At 39.9% G+C, this 23,326-nt stretch overlaps 3 protein-coding genes across 5 annotated transcripts in view; 1 reads left to right on the top strand and 2 right to left on the bottom strand.

Annotated features, from left to right (window-relative positions):
• The window catches only part of supt3h (SPT3 homolog, SAGA and STAGA complex component), a 12,683-nt gene extending 8,889 nt beyond the window's left edge, over window positions 1-3,794 (bottom strand). Inside the window, exons 1-2 of the mRNA XM_047351276.1 lie at window positions 3,722-3,794; window positions 22-118 (exon numbers count right to left, since the gene is read on the bottom strand). Of these exons, the coding sequence (XP_047207232.1) occupies window positions 22-113 (92 nt within the window). The 5' untranslated portion in view covers window positions 114-118; window positions 3,722-3,794. The remainder of the gene's footprint in view (window positions 1-21; window positions 119-3,721) is intronic.
• The window catches only part of LOC124858939 (runt-related transcription factor 3-like), a 10,763-nt gene extending 2,659 nt beyond the window's left edge, over window positions 1-8,104 (top strand). The window contains exons 2-6 of the mRNA XM_047351280.1: window positions 5,476-5,669; window positions 5,803-5,962; window positions 6,351-6,455; window positions 6,551-6,622; window positions 7,754-8,104. Coding sequence (XP_047207236.1) covers window positions 5,476-5,669; window positions 5,803-5,962; window positions 6,351-6,455; window positions 6,551-6,622; window positions 7,754-8,100 — 878 coding nt within the window. The 3' untranslated portion in view covers window positions 8,101-8,104. The remainder of the gene's footprint in view (window positions 1-5,475; window positions 5,670-5,802; window positions 5,963-6,350; window positions 6,456-6,550; window positions 6,623-7,753) is intronic.
• On the bottom strand, window positions 8,105-23,326 carry LOC124858937 (follistatin-related protein 1-like). Of its 3 annotated transcripts, none has more exons than XM_047351279.1 (11): window positions 23,185-23,326; window positions 22,962-23,033; window positions 19,511-19,600; window positions 15,866-15,995; window positions 15,733-15,762; window positions 15,578-15,618; window positions 14,443-14,561; window positions 14,219-14,331; window positions 14,004-14,114; window positions 13,826-13,920; window positions 8,105-8,558 (listed from the first exon to the last, which is right to left on the bottom strand). In XM_047351279.1, the coding sequence occupies exons 2-11, from the start codon at window positions 23,031-23,033 to the stop codon at window positions 8,535-8,537; spliced, it is 825 nt and encodes a 274-aa protein (XP_047207235.1). In that variant the 5' UTR covers window positions 23,185-23,326; the 3' UTR covers window positions 8,105-8,534. The 3 variants fall into 3 exon arrangements, with proteins under 3 accessions (XP_047207235.1, XP_047207233.1, XP_047207234.1); XM_047351277.1 differs by having other exon boundaries at window positions 8,108-8,558; window positions 15,479-15,618; XM_047351278.1 differs by lacking the exon at window positions 13,826-13,920 and having other exon boundaries at window positions 8,450-8,558; window positions 15,479-15,618.

Genomic DNA, 23,326 nt, shown 5'->3' with positions numbered 1-23,326 from the left:
GTGTGTGTGTGTGTCTCATACAACATGCTCTGCAGCTCTGGGATGAAGCTGGTCCTGGAGGCTGAGCGCTCTTTAGAACTGGAGGTAGCCGACCCCGCCATGGAACTGCTCATAACCACTGATGACACAGAAACAAAGAGATGAACTCAAAGAAGCAGAATTTAGTGAGAAACAACTCCAAGCTTCCCACCATGAAGAAAGTGACCACATTTGTACTTTTCTTTCCTGCTTTGGTAAACTGCATGACTATGACAGATAAACATATACATTATATTTAAGCATCCTTTCAAATTGAGGTTAATTTTTAGGACTTTCATTAGAAAACAGCAGCATGACTGAAATCAGTCGCAGCTTTCTGTGCGAGCTGTAAGTGAAGGTCTTCTGGTTAACCACCTTCAGTATCAGTGAGGTGTTTAAAACTATACACTACTGTAACAGAGAGCTGGTATCTGGCAGGTATCTTACTGGGTTTCTGCGGTCTTCTCTTTTTTACCCCCCAAAAGCTGCCCAATTTTTAGCAAATATCTGGTTATCATAACATCACTGTATGCAACGTCTAGATTGCAAAATACTGCAATCAACATTGGCTAATTATCTGCTACTCTCTACACCAGAAACATAGTAAGCGATGCTTTTTGTTTTAGTTCAGTCAAATATATTTTAGGATGTGTTCAGGCAAAGTTAAACAAATTGCAACCAAGTTGCTTCATTACCGAAATAGGATATGTAGCCAGATGTAACTTTATTTTATTAAAACCATGTTTTTGAGATGGAAAAAAAGTATTTCATTTTCTCCCAGAAGCTCGATAAACTACTTACTATCTGGGGTCTATGTCTGCGACAAACCGTTAGCAGAAAAACATGGAGAGCGTAAAGTATTTGTTATAAGATTTCCTAATATCGAGCAGCCTTTTTTTTTCTTTGCACCCACCTTTTTCAGGAAAGAGAGGACGACATCTGCTAAATCCAAAGATAAAAAAACCTGAACTAGTTATGTTTTAGACATTTAACAGTGATCTGCGATATAATTAGAACAAAGTAATGCGTGATTTAATGGATATTCTTCAACTTTAACCTCAAGTGTTTGACTTTTATTACTACAAACAAAGATGTGCATTCCGTGGTGGAAACAGAGGCTGGGGACTCGGGGTTGGACTCTTTCATCACCCAGGCTGAAGTCACCGAGGTGGTTAAAAAGCTCCGCGGTGGCAAGGCTTCGGGGGTGGATGAGATCCGCCCTGAGTACCTCAAGTGTCTGGATGTTGTATGGCTGTCATGGTTGACACGCCTCTTCAACATTGCGTGGCGGTCGGGGACAGTGCCTCTGGACTGGCAGACTGGGGTGGTGGTCCCCCTTTATAAGAAGGGGGACCGGAGGGTGTGTTCCAACTACAGGGGGATCACACTCCTCAGCCTCCCTGGTAAGGCCTACGCCAGGGTATTGGAGAGGAGAGTCCGACCGATAGTCGAACCTCGGCTTCAGGAGGAGCAGTGTGGTTTTCGTCCCGGCCGTGGAACACTGGACCAGCTCTATACCCTCTACAGGGTACTCGAGGGTTCATGGGAGTTTGCCCAACCGGTTCACATGTGTTTTGTGGACCTGGAGAAGGCATTCGACTGTGTCCCTCGTGATGCCCTGTGGGGGGTGCTCCAGGAGTATGGAATCGGGGGCTCTTTATTAGGGGCCATCCGGTCCCTGTACGAGCGGAGCAGGAGTTTGGTCCACATTGCCGGCACTAAGTCGGACCTGTTCCCAGTGCATGTTGGACTCCGGCAGGGCTGCCCTTTGTCGCCGGTCCTGTTCATAACTTTTATGGACAGGATTTCTAGACGCAGCCAAGGGCCGGAGGGGGTCTGGTTTGGGGACCAGTGGATTTCGTCTCTTCTTTTTGCGGATGACGTGGTCCTGCTGGCCCCCTCTAGCCAAGACCTACAGCATGCGCTGTGGCGGTTCGCAGCCGAGTGTGAAGCGGCTGGGATGAGGATCAGCTCCTCCAAGTCCGAGGCCATGGTACTCGACCGGAAAAGGGTGGCTTGTCCTCTTCAGGTTGGAGGGGAGTTCCTGCCTCAAGTGGAGGAGTTTAAGTATCTCGGGGTCTTGTTCACGAGTGAGGGAAGAATGGAGCGGGAGATCGACAGACGGATCGGTGCGGCTGCCACAGTAATGGGGGCGCTGTGCCGGTCCATTGTGGTGAAGAGAGAGCTGAGCCGAAAAGCAAAGCTCTCAATTTACTGGTCGGTCTACGTTCCTACCCTCACCTATGGCCATGAACTTTGGGTCATGACCGAAAGAACGAGATCACGGATACAAGCGGCTGAAATGAGCTTCCTTTGTAGGGTGGCCGGGCACTCCCTTAGAGATAGGGTGAGGAGCTCGGCCATCCGGGAGGAGCTCGGAGTAGAGCCGCTGCTCCTCCACATCGAGAGGAGCCAGTTGAGGTGGCTCGGGCATCTATACCGAATGCCTCCTGGACGCCTTCCTCGGGAGGTGTTCCAGGCACGTCCCACCGGGAGGAGGCCCAGGGGACGGCCCAGGACACGCTGGAGGGACTATGTCTCTCGGCTGGCCTGGGAACGCCTTGGGCTCCCCCTTGAGGAGCTGGAGGAGGTATCTGGAGAGAGGGACGTCTGGGCGTCTCTGCTGAGTCTGCTGCCCCCGCGACCCGGTCCTGGATAAGCGGAAGACGACGAACAAACGAACGAACAAAGATGTTCGAATAAAATAGTTTTAGTGAAGTGAAGAAGTAAATTATTTTGTTTCAAAATTCTAGATTTTTCTAGACTCAAATCTCCATTGGTCGGGTCTTATTTATTTGTAAGTAGTAAAGACCAGCAGGAAGCATCGATTATGAAAAAAAATGTAACCTACCGAGAACCAAAAACATTTATGACAACCTTAGGCACTCTATTTTGCTGAATTGCATGTTTATTTTTTAGAATAAAGTGACAAATTGAATAAAATCTAGAGAAACAAATGTTTTTAGTCATAATTTCTATTCTATACCAATCCAAATTTTGAAACACAGATTATTATTTGTTAAATCGTTTTTCAAATTGTGTTCCCCCCGAAAAAAGACTGATTTCACTTCTTTGTTTGGCCTTTATGTCACTTTTGAAGGGGTCCTGCTTAGAAATGCACTACATGGACAGAACTGTTCTAATCTGAATACAAATGATTTATGATTGGTCACTGATTTGGGAACATGTTCTAATGGTGAAAACGAACAAAAATGATGAGTCCAATGATATTTCTGGGGTGCTGACCACCTTAGTATAAAAAAAAACATTGAAATGACCCTTTTGTGTTTTCACAAACAGAGTAATCATACATTCCGGTCTCTGATCTCCTGAATTCCTCCTGTAGACCTGAAGCCTGCTTTCCCCTGTATTGTTGTTCAAGTTTGGTTTTCGTATTTAGGATCACTTTTCCTGTGAAAAGAACGCTGGCTGAGACAAAAGCCTAAAACAACAAGATAGCAGAAAGGTTGTGAGGCGAATAAACACACAAACAGAGCAAAGGCAGGCAGCCAGACAGTGGGACAGGTGCCCCGACCGCACTAACTTCCCCCCGGCAGTTCAATCTGAATAATAATGCGGCGCAGTTCCCTCCTATTCAAACACTGCGGTGAGCTGAACACAATAAAGAAACCAAAGTGGACAGGAGGAGGGAACGGGGGCTACGGACAAGAAGAATAAAGGACAAAGAAGAGAAAAGTCTCACCGGAATCAAGCAGAAACACTCAACTGAAGATGCGCTTGTTGATTTTCCTGATCCAGGTATATTTTGACGCGAGGTGATGACGTAGTGTCCCAGGGACTACGGGGTTATGGGAAATGTAGTTTTGTTCATATTTACCATACAGTGTCGATTGTAACAAAGACTAGAGAAAATCTACAATGCAACAATTATGTCGATGTATTCCACATTATACTGTGAGACCTTGGGTTGCAGTAAGCAGCTTATGGTTATTCACCTATAGTTTGCTATTGCTTTCAATAGTAGAAAGAATAGAAAAAGAACAGTTTAGCCCTTTTAAAATAGCTGGATGATTGACAAAATTAATTGTGGATAAGATTAATAAATATTTAAAAGCTGGTTTGTGAGTTACTTGGTGGAATATTTTAGTTGGTTGGTTCAATGAAAGTTTTTGTTTTTTTGTTAAAGGCTTGGTTCAGTTAATACATAATTAGCTAGTTGATTAGCTGGGTCAATGAAAAATTGGATGCTTGGTTCAGAAAGTAGTTTGGTGGTGTGTTAGTTGGTTAAATTAATGAAGAGTTTGTTGGTTGGTTGATTGGCTTATATTAAAAATGAATAGGTGTGTGGTTGTTTGAGTAAGAGAGTAAACTATTGTTCTACTTTATCCAAAAATAAACCCTAACATTTCCCTAGAATGAATGGATAGCTGGTTAGTTGGATGATCAAACAATTTGTTGCATGGATGGTTAGTTTGTTGGTGTGTTATTAGAATTAATGTGTAGTTGGTTGCATGCATAGTTATTTGGTTGGTTTGTTGGCTTACTAAATGGTTGGGTGGTTTGCTAGTTGGCCGGTTAGATGAATGGTTGGTTCAATAAATAATTTGTCTGTTTTTTTGTTGGTTGGTTAGGATTACTTGATTGGTGCCTTGAATGAATAGGTGATTACCTAGTTTGTTTCTAATTAAATTAATCATTAGTCAGTTTGTTGGTTGGATGAATGAATGAATGATTAATTAATTGAATAAATGATTTGTTGGACCAAAAGTTTGGTTAATTGGTTGTAGGTAAAGTAAATGAATGAGTTGTGGAATTTTTCAGTGAAGAGAAGCTGGGTTTTATTTAGTGATACTAAATTGGCTTATGTTAGTATTTAAGTGCAATAGTAATTTATGAAGCCCCTATAATATGCTGCTTATATGATTGGATACTTTGTTGGTTGGGTGCCTGTTTGGATGAATAAATAGTTGGTTGCTCAGTTTATTGGTTGAATAGCTGTTTGGTTGGATTATGAAAGTAGCACTCAGAATTGTTGTCTGAGTGCCAAGAAGAAGCCCAACAGATTTAATTTCACAAGTGAAACATTACAGCTATTGCTATAATGCTTTGCTTGATATGTTTACTAAAACTTTATTTGAAACTGCTTTGGAATTATATACACACTCTATACTCCCAGGTCCAGGTACAGATATCCCAGAGGGGCAACCAGCACCCGGACCCAGAAAGTGGTCCACTTCATCATGGGGTGGAGACAGGCAGACCGCAAAGCCACTAGTCCACTATACTGCACGAAGCTGATGAGTTGGAATAATCTGTTAGGCTCCTTTTATTGCATGAACTAAATTACACTTTCAAGGTTTTGAAACCAACATGCAATTCGGATGCAAATTTAAATTAAGCACAGGATGCTAAAACATTCAGCATATTTCTAAGTTCTTGGATAAAAGAACAGAAAGGATAAAAAAGTCAACTTTCTATAACTCTGGTTTTTTTCAGGAACTGTGGGGAAATGTCGGCAGGTTCCGTCCCCTAAACTTCAACAACCGGATGAGCAGGAAGGGAGTATTCCATTGCAGCAACACGACACCGCATCCCAAAGAGGCCTAGTACCCACCGACAGCCCAAACTTCCTCTGCAGCATTCTGCCGCGGCATTGGAGATGTAACAAAACCCTGCCAAGAGCTTTCACAGTGAGCAACCAGTCTATCAATCCTCTCTGTTTCTGCTTTAGTTCAGTGTCAAATGTCATTAAAGAGCTTAGAAGTACGTTTACCAGAGTTCAGATTTCAAGAATCTGGGATTTGGTGTTTTTGCATTTTGCAGGTAGTCGCACTGGGTAATGATGTGCCAGACGGTGTGGTTGTGACAGTGATGGCTGGCAATGATGACAATTGCAGCGCCGAGCTACGCAATGCCACAGCAACAATGAAGCAAGGTTATGCCCATTTCAACGATCTCCGCTTCATAGGTCGCAGTGGAAGAGGTACAACAGTTGCCTCATTATATTATTTATGTTATTTTTTAAGATGAAGACTGGCAATAGCCTTTTGAGCATCAGTATTACCTAATACCACTATTATCTCAGTCATGTTTATCTGTAAAATAAAACTTGCAGCTATTGTAATAGACGCATACTGTTTTTGGTTAATTCTAATGCTCACCAGCATGAAGAAGTCATTGCAGTTTCCTGACATCCCAAACTATACTTAGAAAAAAAATTATATTCTTAAATGTTTTTGCTTTTATTGTAATGGTATTTCACATTTTACAATGGGACACAAAAAAAGTGCCAAAACAGAATAATGTTTCTGAAAATTTCCCCATGTTGCCTCTGATCTTCTGGTATACCTCAATGGGTTTTTTCTTTTTAGGTAAAACCTTTACCCTGTCAATTAATGTTCTGACCTCACCTCCTCAAGTAGCCACGGTACACAGAGCCATTAAGATTACTGTGGATGGACCTCGACTGCCAAGACGTTAGTAAACCCTGGGAAGAAATATCCAAAGGTTTAATTTTACATTAACAAAGCTTTCCTTCAGTTTGAATTCATGCTTTTTCTTACTTTATTAGGTCAGAGACAGAAAGAGCTGAAATCAGGAATATTCCGGACTCCCAGCAGCATCAGCAGTACTACCCCATTAGGTATGGGATGTTTAAATAATAATCTTGATCTCATTCAAAATGTATGCAAAATCATAGTCACATGTTTTTAATCTGAAATGCACTGTAATAAAATATCAAGTGACTTAAATGGTAAGTGTTCCACACCAATAACACACAAATTAGGATATCTGGAGCAAGAAAGAAGTTCATTGTCTTTCCTGATGAAATTCTGAAGGTGCCTAAGTTGGGGGCCAAAAGAATAATTCTCCAAGTAGCAGGAAGACCTTTTATTTTCTCCATAAATTTGCCCTCTTGTATAATATGCCAAATATGCTAGGGGGTGTAGTCAGTTGAAACATTCTTGTAAAATCAATAACTTGATGAAACAGATTGTTGAGGAGAAAGATAAAATTTTACATCTTGTTGTTTTATCAGTTGTGAAATTAAAGGAAATAATTCCTTTTCTCTAAGTGATCAATAGCAATGTAAAACAATTAAATAGATCAGGACACATTAAAAGAACAAGATACTACTAGTGTCAAAGTGTTTACAAAGGTGTTGTTTTAATGGTAATTACTTCTTTACAAATATCAAAAATTTCAAAAGATGTTCTTTGTTCACCTACTACGGGACAAGAAATTTATTAATGAAGCACATTTAAAACAAATGCCACTCACCAAAGGGTTGTATATAAGATAGAGGAGAACCAAATACCAGTGCAAGATATAATTAAAAGATAAAAAGAAATGAAATATATAAAAACAATAACATAATGGCAAAAAACAACTTTCGTACTGGATAAAAACTCCTAACTTGTACAGTTTTGTTTAGGTGATAATTTCTGTCAGCCTCAAGCTTTCCAAATCTTTCCAAGTGTAGCCAAGAGTATCACTGGGTCCGAAGACATAAATTAGAAGACTCCTTTTTTTAATCTGTCGCACATAGTGCTCTTGGTGGAAATGGGCCTTTGTTTATGTTGATCAGACTATCATCTGCATAGCGACTGATCAAAACATCTCATCAGCAATGTCAAAATGCAGGTGTAATGGAAACATTTGCAAAGCAGTTGCTGAATTATCTGTTTTTTAAAACATGATTTGAAGTAACAGAATGGACAGTTGAAGGCTCTCTGAAGTCAGATTTGTTTGGCTTGTCGTTTTTTATTCTCAGACTGCAGATCCTTTTCCTCCTCTTTGTGGACCAATGAGCCATCACTTCTTGGTCAGGTGACATCTCTGACATCCTCCTTCACTCCAGCTCCTAGACTGCATCATCTGCCCACTGTGCCCTTCTCCACCCAGTCTCCTCCATATAACTCCTACTTGTCCTCTGCTCCTCATGTTCCCCCTCTGAGGAGCCATAGTGGTCCATTCCAGGCAGGCAGTTTCTACTACGGATCAAACCAACCACTCCAAAACACAGGGGAGGACCGCAACATTGTTGCACCTATGTTCAATTACATAGAAGGGTCATATCTTACCATGAGAAGTGAGGAGCCTGTCTGGAGACCTTACTGATGACAATGTGGTTAAACCAGTAAAGACATTTAACCATTTGTTTTATTTCACTTTTACATACGTATTGTCTTGTTTTTTGTTTCTTCTATTATTTTACATGAACACTTTTTGGTTTGTTCTGTGATTCTTCATTTAAATTTGGTCAAACATGAGGTAATAATCCCCACATGTTGCTAATGTACATATTTTAGCAGAGTAGTAACTGCAAACAGGTTTACTCATTAAAGAAGAAGTAACAATCTACTGTCACGGGAATATGTAATCCCAAATCATCTTGTGAGAATCTGAACCCCTAAAACAATTGAATGATCTCAAACAAAAACTGTGAAAAAGCCAAGCCAAACCAAATACACCATTTGAGAGCGCAACAAAACAAAGTCCAATTTGGGAATGTGTCAGATATTAACTGCTCCATTTGTTTCCGTGATGTGACCTTAGCTCCCAGCAGTGGAGATCTCCTGAAGAAAATGGGAAGAATATTCACATATTATTGATCAAGCACACTTGAAGGAAAGAGATGGATTTTAAACTACATTAAGATGAGCTGTAGACTCATAGAGCCTTTAAATCACTGTCAAAAAAAGTCATTTGCTTATTTTAAAAAGCTAAAGGATCAAATTTAATTACCTTGTTTAACTAAATATTTATTTTTCGCTTGTTTTAAATAGAAAGTATGTTATTTTGATGAGCCATGTGCTAAATTATTTAAACATGTTCAAGCTGAGCAAAAGAAGTGCCTCCATGATGTTAGTTACTTCTATTAATTAGCCTATTTATTAATTAATAATTGTTAAAATAAAATAATAATTAATGTTATTGTTGTATTAATGAAGTCTTAAGTTTGAATTTAAATACAGTTGCCTGTGTCAACAGTTTGTCTTATTTCCAAAGCAAATGTTTGCAACTCCTTGATGAGAATGCTCTGAATTTCACTTCCAGCTCACAAAGCAGGACCTTCATTAATGACTTTACATGTAATTAATTAAACAGAAAGGTGAAGTAAAAACTGAATAATGGCAATAATGGCAACAGAATCTCAACCACTCAGTTATATAACAATAACAGTGTTGTGCAAATAAGCAAAAGTTCATATGGAAAAGATATTTTAGTTTGCCCAAAAAAACGTTTCTGAGACATATTGTAAAGTGAAAATTAATTTAAAATGTCCTCCTTTATTGTGTGAATAACTGATAGACAACTTTAAAAACAACTATGCCATAGCCACAATTTTTACTTAATCCTTGACCAAGTTTGTCAGCACATCCTCTTTGTGTGCATGCTTCATGCCGTCTTCTCCATTTTTAATGTGTTTTTTTGTATATATGACAATGTTACAGTGCTACATACAAGCTTGCCATAGTTACTAGAGCATTTTAGAGCAGTTACAGTGTTTCACTGAGGTTAAAAACATTTCTAAATACAATTCTGTGTTCATGACAATTAAAGACAAATGACACACATGAAAAAGAAATGACTGTGATATTCAGATTAAAGTTGCCTCTGTTGTCCTGACTTTGTGTACATAGCTCCTCTTATATCTATCGTAAACTACACAGTGGTGCAGTTTTTAGAACTGTTGCATTACACCAAGCAGGTATTGAGTGTAAAATCTCAGCCTGGAGTGTTTTAACATGTTTGCCCCATGCATGCGTGGGTTCTCTCTGGGTACTCCGACTTCCTCCCACCGTTGTAGGAACATGTGTAATCGGTTACTCCAGTGGTTCCCAAACTTTTTGTCCTGGGCCCCCCTTTGATTTATAGGCAAATTTTGCTGCTCCCCAGCCCAGCACACATTGACCCTCCAACCAGACACACGTATTTTGTTTACAAACTCTATTGCAATTTATTTTACAACTCAGTAAACTGCAGTAAATTACAGGTTGCAATAAAATAAACTAGAGTCATTCAAGTAACAAAACAACAAACCATTTTACCTTTTACAGTGTAAATATTTCAAATGTAAAATTTTTTACAGTATAACAATATTCAACATTGCTATTAACACGTTTTTCAAAAATGTGAAAAATTGGTGTAAAACACAAACAACTCTCTGAGAGGAAAAATAAGGTTTCTTGTGAAAACAGCATCTTACATATATTTTTAGTGACTGGTGTGAGCCTGCTTGTTGCTGCAGATCTTCTCAAATCTGGGTTGCAGATGTGAGATTGCCACTCGAAGTTCGTTTTCAATGTCCAGCTTTGATCTGTATTTTGTCTTGATTGAGGCCAAAGCAGAAAAACCTGTCTCACAAAGGTAGGATGTGGCAAAAGGGAGAAGTATGGCCAGGGCTCTCTTACCTAGCAGTGAATAATCTTTCTCCACTCCAATCCAAAATGCAGCCAGTGTCTTTGACTTAAACTGTAGCCGCATTGTTGAATTAGAGGTGACATCAATGAACTGTTCCTCCTCTGATGTGCTGAAGTTTGTAGGTAGTTTTACACTGAAGGAATCACAGATCCAGTCATATTCTTTGGAATCCTGCACCAGGAAATATCTCAGGAAATGTTTCTGAAGGGCAGAGATGTGTGCTTGCATGCATGAGATGACTGTTCTGCAGCTTGTTGTCTTCAATGAATAATTTCAAGTTCTCAAATGAGTCCACGTTATCGTTTTTCAGTCGCTGCTGCCAAATCTCAAGTTTTCTGATGAATTATGTGATTTTATCTGCCAGATGTGGGAGTTGTGTGTTTGTGCCATGCATCTGCAAATTCAGTTCATCCACTTTTAAAAATATGTCACTGAGGTATGCAAGTTTCATCAGGAACTTGTTACAGGGACATTTGTGGGCAGGTCCACAGCCTTCTTCCTTCAAAAAGATGCGAATCTCATCTCGCAGATCAAAGACCGTGGACAACACCTTCCCACGTGACAACCATCGGGACTCACTGTGAAACAACACGGCTTTGTGCTCAGAGTCCATTTCCTCACACAGTGCCGACAAAATCCGGGCTTTGACAGGTCGTGTTTTGATGTAGTTGACTGTGGCGACTGTGCAGATCCCCACACAGTCCTCCCATTTCAGATTGGCCTCTTTCAAGTATGAGTCAATGATTTTAAACAGTTCCTCTGCCGGGAACTTGTTTGCAGAAAAGCAACTCCTCCCTCATGTCATCTCCATCTATGAATCTGACGTAAGTTATCAGTAAGCAGTCTTTGTTACCATCAATGGCTTCATCCATCTGCAGAGCAAAGCGGCTGTCACGCACCTTGTCATTAAGTTGCTCCTCTATGTCCTTTGAAATGTCATTAATGCGCCTACCGATAGTATTATTAGACAGAGGAATAGCCCGTAGTTTGCTGGCTGCTGTGTCATCAATTATAGTCGAAACTATGTCCATAGCACAAGGAAGTATTAATTCCTCCGCGATTGTGTGCGGCTTTTTACACTTTGCCACCCGGTAAGCAACTTTATATGAGCTGAGTTGAGCGTTTGCCGGTACATATGCAGCTTTAGTAAAGAGACATTGCTGGGCACAGCAGTTTACGAGTTTTTGTCGAAAAAAAATCAACTGCCTTATCTTTGTGCTCTGGATGTTTTGTCTCCAAGTGGCATCTGAGCTTGTTAGGCTTCAAACTGTCACAAGTAAGCACTTTAAGACAGACAACACACTGCGGTCTCTCCTCATTACCCACCATTGTGTAGGTGAATCCCAAGGCAAGATATGATTTGTCATATTTTCTAACCTTTGGCTTTGAAGAATGTTGTTTTGGAAGCAAATTTGGTGATTCTTCATCTTCTTTTTTACGTTTTTGTGGGAGTCCCGCCAGAAACCTGTCCATTATGCTAACAGTGTCCAAGCATTCTTTTTTTCAGTTATTTATACTGACCCCCCCCCCCCCCCCCCCCCCCCCCCGGCAATGACGCTGAGCCCCCCCTAGGGGGCGCGCCCCCCACTTTGGGAACCTCTGGGTTACTCTAAATTGCCCTTAAGTATGATTGTGTGTGTGGGAGCATGATGATTCGTCTTCTACAGGTCCTTCTCAAAATATTAGCATATTGTGATAAAGTTCATTATTTTCCATAATGTCATGATGAAAATTTAACATTCATATATTTTAGATTCATTGCACACTAACTGAAATATTTCAGGTCTTTTATTGTCTTAATATGGATGATTTTGGCATACAGCTCATGAAAACCCAAAATTCCTATCTCACAAAATTAGCATATCATTAAAAGGGTCTCTAAACGAGCTATGAACCTAATCATCTGAATCAACGAGTTAACTCTAAACACCTGCAAAAGATTCCTGAGGCCTTTAAAACTCCCAGCCTGGTTCATCACTCAAAACCCCAATCATGGGTAAGACTGCCGACCTGACTGCTGTCCAGAAGGCCACTATTGACACCCTCAAGTAAGAGGGTAAGACACAGAAAGAAATTTCTGAACAAATAGGCTGTTCCCAGAGTGCTGTATCAAGGCACCTCAGTGGGAAGTCTGTGGGAAGGAAAAAGTGTGGCAGAAAACGCTGCACAACGAGAAGAGGTGACCGGACCCTGAGGAAGATTGTGGAGAAGGGCCGATTCCAGACCTTGGGGGACCTGCGGAAGCAGTGGACTGAGTCTGGAGTAGAAACATCCAGAGCCACCGTGCACAGGCATGTGCAGGAAATGGGCTACAGGTGCCGCATTCCCCAGGTCAAGCCACTTTTGAACCAGAAACAGCGGCAGAAGCGCCTGACCTGGGCTACAGAGAAGCAGCACTGGACTGTTGCTCAGTGGTCCAAAGTACTTTTTTCGGATGAAAGCAAATTCTGCATGTCATTCGGAAATCAAGGTGCCAGAGTCTGGAGGAAGACTGGGGAGAAAGAAATGCCAAAATGCCAGAAGTCCAGTGTCAAGTACCCACAGTCAGTGATGGTCTGGGGTGCCGTGTCAGCTGCTGGTGTTGGTCCACTGTGTTTTATCAAGGGCAGGGTCAATGCAGCTAGCTATCAGGAGATTTTGGAGCACTTCATGCTTCCATCTGCTGAAAAGCTTTATGGAGATGAAGATTTCATTTTTCAGCACGACCTGGCACCTGCTCACAGTGCCAAAACCACTGGTAAATGGTTTACTGACCATGGTATCACTGTGCTCAATTGGCCTGCCAACTCTCCTGACCTGAACCCCATAGAGAATCTGTGGGATATTGTGAAGAGAACGTTGAGAGACTCAAGACCCAACACTCTGGATGAGCTAAAGGCCGCTATCGAAGCACCCTGGGCCTCCATAAGACCTCAGCAGTTGAAGCAGTCATTTCTGCCAAAGGATTCCCGACCAAGTATTGAGTGCATAATACATGATTATTTGAAGGTTGACGTTTTTTGTATTAAAAACACTTTTCTTTTATTGGTCGGATGAAATATGCTGATTGTGTGAGACAGGAATTTTGGGTTTTCATGAGCTGTATGCCAAAATCATCCATATTAAGACAATAAAAGACCTGAAATATTTCAGTTAGTGTGCAATGAATCTAAAATATATTAATGTTAAATTTTCATCATGACATTATGGAAAATAATGAACTTTATCACAATATGCTAATATTTTGAGAAGGACCTGTATGTCTATGTTGCCCTGTGATAGACTGGTGACCTCTCCAGGGTGTACCCTGCTTGTTGCCTAATGGCCACCCTCCCCCACCCAACCCTGCAAGGATGGGCAGACAATGGATGGATGGATTTAAAGTGACCTAATTACAATTTAAATCGAGATAATAAATGCAGCTTTAAAAGAATGAAACCTGTAAAGAGTTGAGTTCAGCCACTGTCCTCCTCCACTCATATTCTGTCATTTCTTCTTCTCCTTCTTGGTCATGCTTTTTCAGCTGATGCCCCCCTGAAAGGCAATGTACATAAAGCCCTTCTAGACTGCAGCGCATTTGAACATAACCAAAAAAATGTGCCCTTGTTCGGTCTCACCGTTGCATGTTAGAGCAGTGCACACCCAATTTCCACAGGCGCACACACACTTGTTGCATCCTCTCTGGGTTTTAGCTCCATCTTCAAACACTTCATCCTCCAATGCACACTCTGCACAGTGAAATACAAACAAGAGCAACAAGTTAAACAACACATCTTCCACTATTTCTACAGTATCTAAACATCTACTCTAAAAATTTTCATTTATTCCCTACTTCTCTCCTGTGGGTTGTAGGTGGGGGTCAGACAGTTGATAAACTCAGTTACACTTAGCTTCCAGTCGAAATTTTCATCTGACAGCTCGATTAAAGCATCAACACAAAAAGACCTGAGTGAGACAAAGGATTTTCTGGAATTGCATTTTTTTCAACTACAATTGTTGGGGACAAAACACTGTTCAGGGTTTGGGGTATAGCTGAAGTATCAGTAAAATAAAAACCTTAGTAGCTGGTTAGTCCCCTCAGTATCGGAGTATGTGAGGTTCAGAGCGCTCTCGTTGTGATTCAGGAAGCGCAGGAACTCTTTGGAATCCAGCTGGGAATCACCGTCATCATAGGTCTGTAATAAAAAATACAATAATAGCAAGCAGACGCTTCGAGTCATTATATGTAATCGCACCAATGTGAAACAGTTTAATCATTTATAAAGGATTGATGAACCTAGTAGACTAGCTGAAGCCTTTTTTGCCATACTGCTGAACTGGTGCAATTCAAAAACATCAGCTGGTCAAATACTGTGCCAAAAATGTTTACTGGTTGAATTTATTCTTAGCAATAATACAATCTTAGAAAAATAAGTACACTGTAAATAGCTTACGAATAACAAAGTTAATGTTTTGGAGAGGCCATCACAAAGTCCTGCTCCTACTCCCATTTAAAATTTGCTGACAGCTAAAAAGCTGTGTGCAAGCAAAGGGGTCTACAAACCTGACTCAGTTATACCAGTTCTGTCAGGAGGATTGGGCCATAATTCTGCAAACCACTGTGAGAAGGTTAGTGAAAGAATACTCGAAACATCTGACCTGATACATACCGTTTAAAAGGGAATTATAACAGTCACTTTAAGATTTGAAGAAAATTACAATTCTCTAAAATCTTATTTCCCTCATTTGGGTTTAGCAAATTGATTTTTTTTATCCTAACTGACCTAAATATGGAAACATGTACTCTGATTTAATGTCAGACAGTGAGAATACAAGGATTACATCTCTTTTTCAAACAGTGTGCGTAAATATCTGGTTTCACCAGTATTTTGCTAATTTATACCTATTAATATTACAACATAGTCACCATTTTTTCATTTCAGCAATGGATCTAACCACAAAGTAGTTTGTGATCTACAAACTTTGTCAATTTGATACCAGATCACTGCATCATTTTCTTGTAAAATCTTTTTCTTATTCTTTTTCTTGCCAAAATGATCGATCATAAACAAGTTTGAGGTGCTGTTTTTAAGATGTTTAGACATGGTATGACCTGAAAATACATTTGCAAGACATCACTGGATGATAATGATGATGATGCATTTGAAGCCCGATGATCCTGTGCCATCTCTGAGTAAATCCACTGGATCACCTGCTCTCTCAGCCGATCACGCTCAGACAGGAAACACACAACTAAAAACAGCAGAGGCAGACATATCCACATGCAACATGAGATCTGAAACCATAATTTACAACATAAATGGCTTGATATGCACGTTTTAAATCTGTTATGATAGTCACACTTACTGGGGCCGACATCTGTCTTTCCCAGATTCCCTGCAAGGCAAAAGACAAGAGAAAGAAATAAACAAGCCAAATAACGTCACAATTTATGTCATGTACAGAGTGACAACAGCATTTTATAAATGTGTGTACTTACCCACGCACTGTCCTCTGTGAGCCACATGTATTTTAGTCTTGGTGATGCAAGCATCTCTGTGCAGCTCACAGTGATTCCTGTAAGATTTGTTGTTACTGCCACACACCCAGTGTTCAGATTCCCCACAATGCTGCAAACAACAAGACTAATGTCAAAAAAACATAATCAACTGAAGTATGTACAAAAGCAGCTAAAATATATGTTATTTTCAAAATATTATATTGTTAAACATTTTATCTCTAAAGAACATAAACAAGACCTCATCATAGCAATGCAGACTGAGCCGAATCAGCATGTCTTGTTGGGGGTACACCACACATAAATGAGGAAAAAGAACTGATCCAGAGTAAAAGTCCTAATCAAGCCCTTCCTTATTTACAATTTTGAAATCAACCAGCCCTTTCTTTGTAGTAGTATTGATTAACAGTTTTCAGATTTCCTAAGAGACTTTAAAGTTTTTCTTAAGAATTTTGTTACTTTTTTACTTATTTTTTGTCAAGTACCGCAGGCTCAACCACACACTGTACATAAGATCACACTGGAAGGTGGACAGGTTGGTCACTGAGTGGAGATGCAGGCAGGTGGCTGCGAGACCAAGTAAGGTAAATCTAGAACACTGGAGACCAACCCTGATACGTGAAGAACTTGAGCCTGATAACCAGACTGTACACTGAACAATCTGGTAATAATGGCGTATCATGCTGGTCCTTATCCACACAGTAACAGTACAACATTTTATAAGGCCTCCTCCAGAAAACCTAGAGAAATATTGATCATAATCATTTTAAAAGATTACAAATAAGTCTGATTGAAACGAAAATTAAATACATTAGGAATGTTTCAATACATTAGCACTGCAATACACAAACTTTGCACGAAAAAGTAAGAAAATTTGCGCTTGGTTAATTTCTAATAATTTCTTTGTTGTAACAAAGTTTCTTGGTGATAAATCTTATACCAGGGAAAGCCTATTTCTTTCCCTTTAAATAGTAGCAAAGTTGTAAAGAAAATCATTTTTTCAGTTTCTAGGAGTGGTGATATAGAGCTCCCACTGATTGCAGAATCTCATCTTGTTATCTCTGTGCATTGAAATTGCCTCCAGTAAAGACAAGCCTTATTCATCCAGTGAGGAAGATGCTACCACACACCATTATACTGCCTCCACCAGAAGTAGTTTGGTATCGGTAGACAGGATTTTCCTTGCAACTGTGGCACCATTTAAGGGGAAATGAACAAGCTTCCAACTGTATAAGACTGATTGCCAAGAAGCATTGCTACAACAAAGAAAAAATTAACCAAACATATTTTCTCCTTTTTTGTGCTTAGTTCATATATATATATATATATATATATATATACAAGGGTTGGACAATGAAACTGAAACACCTGTCATTTTAGTGTGGGAGGTTTCATGGCTAAATTGGACCCGCCTGGTAGCCAGTCTTCATTGATTGCACATTGCACCAGTAAGAGCACAGTGTGAAGGTTCAATTAGCAGGGTAAGAGCACAGTTTTGGTCAAAATATTGAAATGCACACAACATTATGGGTGACATACCAGAGTTCAAAAGAGGACAAATTGTTGGTGCACGTCTTGCTGGCGCATCCGTGACCAAGACAGCAAGTCTTTGTGATGTATCAAGAGCCACGGTATCCAGGGTAATGTCAGCATACCACCAAGAAGGACGAACCACATCCAACAGGATTAACTGTGGACGCAAGAGGAAGCTGTCTGAAAGGGATGTTCGGGTGCTAACCCAGATTGTATCCAAAAAACATAAAACCACGGCTGTCCAAATCACAGCAGAATTAAATGTGCACCTCAACTCTCCTGTTTCCACCAGAACTGTCCGTCGGGAGCTCCACAGGGTCAATATACACGGCCGGGGAGCTATAGCCGAACCTTTGGTCACTCATGCCAATGCCAAACGTTGGTTTCAATGGTGCAAGGAGCGCAAATCTTGGGCTGTGGACAATGTGAAACATGTATTGTTCTCTGATGAGTCCACCTTTACTGTTTTCCCCACATCCGAAATTATTGTGGTCTAAAACCAGGTGTTTCAGTTGCATTGTCAAACCCCTGTATATATATATATATATATATATATATATTAATAAAAACAATAACAGGAAATAGAAAATATAGCCCAAAAATGTGGTTTTCTATTACTTAAATGTATTTGTTCTAATTTATAAATATATGTTCATATTTCTCTTAGTCTGTTTTGATGTTGCATTACATGATGATACTTTAAAGGAAGTAAAGAAAACCTAATGACAAATGACGATGGTGGGGTTGGACAATGAAACTGAAACACCTAGTTTTAGACCACAATAATTTATTTGTATGGTGTAGAGCTTCCTTTTGCGGCCAATACAGCGTCAATTCGTCTTGGGAATGACATATACAAGTCCTGCACAGTGGTCAGAGGGATTTTAAGCAATTCTTCTTGCAGGATAGAGGCCAGGTCACTACGTGATACTGGTGGAGGAAAACGTTTCCTGACTCACTCCTCCAAAACACCCCAAAGTGGCTCAATAATATTTAGATCTGGTGACTGTGCAGGCCATGGGAGATGTTCAACTTCACTTTCATGTTCATCAAACCAATCTTTCACCAGTCTTGCTGTGTGTATTGGTGCATTGTCATCCTGATACACGGCACCGCCTTCAGGATACAATGTTTGAACCATTGGATGCACATGGTCCTCAAGAATGGTTCGGTAGTCCTTGGCAGTGACGCGCCCATCTAGCACAAGTATTGGGCCAAGGGAATGCCATGATATGGCAGCCCAAGCCATCACTGATCTACCTCCATGCTTCACTCTGGGCATGCAACAGTCTGGGTGGTACGCTTCTTTGGGGCTTCTCCACACCGTAACTCTCCCGGATGTAGGGAAAACAGTAAAGGTGGACTCATCAGAGAACAATACATGTTTCACATTGTCTACAGCCCAAGATTTGCGCTCCTTACACCATTGAAACTGACGTTTGGCATTGGCATGAGTGACCAAAGGTTTGGCTATAGCAGCCCAGCCGTGTATATTGACCCTGTGGAGCTCCCGACGGACAGTTCTGGTAGAAACAGGAGAGTTGAGGTGCACATTTAATTCTGCCGTGATTTGGGCTGCCCTGGTTTTATGTTTTTTGGATACAATCCGGGTTAGCACCTGAACATCCCTTTCAGACAGCTTCCTCTTGCGTCCACAGTTAATCCTGTTGGATGTGGTTCGTCCTTCTTGGTGGTATGCTGACATTACCCTGGATACCGTGGCTCTTGATACATCACAAAGACTTGCTGTCTTGGTCACGGATGTGCCAGCAAGACGTGCACCAACAATTTGTCCTCTTTTGAACTCTGGTATGTCACCCATAATGTTGTGTGCATTTCAATATTTTGAGCAAAACTGTGCTCTTACCCTGCTACTTGAACCTTCACACTCTGCTCTTACTGGTGCAATGTGCAATCAATGAAGACTGGCTACCAGACTGGTCCAATTTAGCCATGAAACCTCCCACACTAAAATGACAGGTGTTTCAGTTTCATTGTCCAACCCGTATAAATGTTGCAGTCTGTAGGACACAAGACTTGTGTCAGTGATCTGAATAGAATCAGTAAACGACGAGAAGCTGATAAAAACACAACCTGTAAACAATGACACTCTGGTTGTCCTCTGTCTGTCGCTACACACTCTCTTCCTGCTCCACAGAAAGTCCTGGCACACACAGACCGATCCTAGTGCACGCAAACACACAGACACATTTCCATAGCAGTACAAAGAAATTCAAAGTGTGTTTGAGTGTGTGTGGGGGGGAGGTTCACTCTCTTTTACTCTCCAGATGGTGACCTTTAACCTCCCACATGAATGACAGAATGACAAATTCCAACAGAAACAGCTGCATAGCGGTGCAGTGCTAATTAAAATATTCTGTCTAATTTACGCTTTTCCTTTGTTGCTTTTAAACACCTCCAAATCAGAACGAAGTCAGGCATAGAAGAATATAGTCGGGAATAGAGAATATAAAAAAATATTATTTGTCCTCCACCAACTTGTACTGGATATATTTGGTTATGCAGCTAAAAGGCGGTTTTTAAAACATATTTAAAGGCTTTTTAAAACATATTTACAAAATACTAACAAAATTAAAAAACCATAATAATAGCAAATGTTTTGCAAGTTGAGAAAAATTTGTGGAATCAGCCTGAAATTTGTGTTTCTAAAACAAACACTTGGACAAGCCCAATTCAGCAAATGGTTATGCAGCTAAAAGACTGTGCTTGCTGACTTGTATGTGCCTGAAAAATGACCCCGACAATAGGATTGTTACATGTAACAATGGAAAAGAAGGTAAATCTACACTGGGTCTGGTAAAAGATGTTGGTTGGTTTCCAGTGTGAAATCTGCAACAAGTACAACCAAAATGGGTTGGCGATGGACTGTTGGTGATTGGATGAAAGTGAGATGCAGTGATGAATCCTTAATCTGGATTGGATGAGGAGATGATGCTGGAATTTCTATTTGCTCTCAGAGATTAGTGCTCTCAGGAATTTAAGTGAGGTAATACAGTGGCTGCTGTTAGTACAATATACAACTCACTCAAGATTTAAATTAGAGCCATCCATAAAACCTCCAACTCTGCCGCACCCTTTTACTTGAGGACCCTGAGTGCTGCTTGGTCTCTAACTATTGTGAAGGTCTTCAAAAAAGAGCAGAAAGAATTATGTCACCTTTATGGTCTTTTTAATGTCCTCCCTTGCAGAGATCCCGCATCTGACTCAAACACACTGAGACAATACACACAGCTGTCGCTGGTGGCTGTCCAGCTGACATCTGCTGTGCTGAAGACCTGCTGTTATCAGCCAGCAGACTCACAACACTGCTGCCGAGTTTCAGCTGTAATTATTACTTCATATCTTACCTTTATGTCGCTGTAAAAATATTCGTTCTCCTCATACTGCACTTTTTTTTGCTGTTTCCCCTTTACTTGTAGTAAAATATTAAAAAGATAAGTCATTATTTCATTTTGACACAAAGCAAATTTCTTACCTTATTAATGGGGTTTGCTCAAAAAACAAACAACAACAAAAAATCCATTAAATAATATTTTTCACAGATTTTATGTAAATTATTGTTATTTTGTTGAGTTTTTTTTTTTTTTTTAACTGTGTCCTGTCCGTCAGAGTAGTGCTCAGAATTGTTGTCTGAGTGAAAAGAAAAAGCCCAACAGATTTACTTTCACAAGTGGAACATTACAGCTAACGCTTTAAAGCTCTGCTTGATATTTATAAAAAGAAACTTTATTAGAAACTGCTTTGGGATTATTTCAGTTGTTACGGACACAAAGACAGAAATGAAAAGGAAAAAAAAAGAAGCACGAAAGAGAGAAAGGGGGGCAAAAAGGAAAAGGTTAGAGAAGGAGAATAGAATGGAGGAAAGAAAGGAGGATGAAGAGAAGACAAGATGACACCCTGCTTGCTTCAACACCTGCAGAAATGTTCATATTATCAACTTTTTACTGAAAGGTGCACGGTTGTTGAGTATTTTAAAAGAGTTTGTTTCATGAATTGTTTTGTTTATTTATGTACAGATGTGGACAAATTTTTTTACACTTCTGATATAGATGTGTAAATAGCCCCTAATATAAATGTATCTTCTACTACAGCAGAATAATCTCACACTACACAATTTTTTCAATTCAATTCAATTCAGTTTTATTTATATAGCGCCAATTCACAACACATGTTGTCTCAAGGCACTTAGCTATAATTTAGGAACACCCAACCTTTAATTTGGATTAATTTATGAGAAATATTAGTTTTTAACAAAATCACCAATGCTAACGTTACTGGTACCACAAACAGTCCTTTTAAAATAAATACAATTAAAATGTTTATTTTTAAAGTTATTCAGAGCTTCGAGAACTTTTAAATAGCAATAGTAATCTATAACTTTGTTTCCCTGGGGAATAAATATGACCTAACACAGATGCCCATTTCTTTTAGCCACAGGCCCCTAAGCTGAACAGAGAATATATTTATCTTGCCACCACTCACTATGAATGTGAGTGTAAAAGGGGAGAAAAAAAATCTCAAAAGATCTCACAGACCACTACAGGAGATCCTTCCTGCCCACAGCCATCAGCATCTTCGAAGAAACCTGCATAATATGAGCTACAGCAACATTTAATTTTCCTATGGGATTAATAAAGTATTTTTGAATTGAATTTGAATTAAATCAAATTAGAGAACTAGTGCAGAGCGAGGCATCTTGTGATCATTAAGATTTTTCACTAAGATGGAAAGCATCATCATGCCCACTAATAAGCATGGTGAAAGCTCTGTAATTATCTGGGCCTGTTTCTCTTCCAAAAGCCCTGTAAACCTTGTTAGAGTCCCCGTATCATGAACTCTACCAGAACCAAAAGACTTTAAATAAAAATCTGGAGGACTTCACCAGGAAACTAAAAATAGTTTGTCTTTAGATCTTTCAGCAGGATAATGATCTAAAACGTTTGTCCGAATCAACACGTATATATAAAAAAAAGCCTCACTGTGTTATGTTGAAAGCGTTGCTTGTAGCGAGTACAAAGCAGAGTGCACATTAACCACAGTTACAGCCGCAGAGCTAAATCCTCATAACTGCCGAAAACGCATCTCACATTCGTACCCAAGGACCCACTTATGGTCTTTGAATGTTTCCTTTGTTTGTGAAAAGATTTTTAGTTTATTTCCAAAACAGTAACATACAAACAGAAGAAAATATATCTATTAAACCAGTGTTTTACATGTCAACACGTTCTTAAATTGTGTTTCTTATGAGAACAGGCACTTGAAATACTGCAGACTTATTCAAATCTAGACTTGAAATATTAATGAAGCACAGCTCATGGTAATACCTAATCAACTAACATAACCTCGGAGAAATTCTGCCTTCTTGCTAAAACTCTGTCTTTGAACACTGTAAACTATTTCAGCAAATCACTGTGGTCATCATTAACACTCTGTTTATTGCAGGATTTCATTGTGATAATAGTTCCAATATTTACACTGTTTGATCAGACTGAGAAAAGTCCAGCCATTCACAGTTGATGTTTACCTTTGCAAGAGGAGATGAAGATGTAGGGGAAAAGAGGATCAAAAGCAGCACAAGTGCAGAGATGCTTCTCATCTGGAAAAGAAAAAACATCTAAATGTTAATCAGACATGATCAAAGTTACAAAATCACTAACAACAATGAAAGTATGACCACAATTATCAGCTCTGCTATTGGTAAATAATTTAAGTGAATATCAATATTTTTAACAAAAATCATAACAAACCTTAAATCTGGACTATAAACACACATATAAGAGGCTGTAAGCAACACCCAATAACCATCTGTGTGGATTTCCGTGTATGGAGGATTCCTACCCAGACAGCGATCTGTGAAGCTGCTGGCTTTGCAGATGAACTACATCTGAG

The sequence above is a fragment of the Girardinichthys multiradiatus genome, chromosome 22 (genome assembly GCF_021462225.1).
Source record: "Girardinichthys multiradiatus isolate DD_20200921_A chromosome 22, DD_fGirMul_XY1, whole genome shotgun sequence".
In the NCBI taxonomy this organism is placed as follows: Eukaryota; Metazoa; Chordata; class Actinopteri; order Cyprinodontiformes; family Goodeidae; genus Girardinichthys; species Girardinichthys multiradiatus.
This window is presented reverse-complemented; position numbering and strand designations above follow the sequence as displayed.

Excerpts from the sequence above, each read along its gene's own strand:
- LOC124858937 (XM_047351277.1), bottom strand. The coding sequence starts at position 23,033 with ATGAGAAGCATCTCTGCACTTGTGCTGCTTTTGATCCTCTTTTCCCCT. Across the intron at positions 15,763-15,865 it reads TCACAGAGGACAGTGCGTGG|GGAATCTGGGAAAGACAGAT; the intron begins GTAAGTACACAC and ends TTTGCCTTGCAG. Across the intron at positions 14,562-15,478 it reads TCTTGCAAATGTATTTTCAG|ACCTATGATGACGGTGATTC; the intron begins GTCATACCATGT and ends TTTTTATTACAG.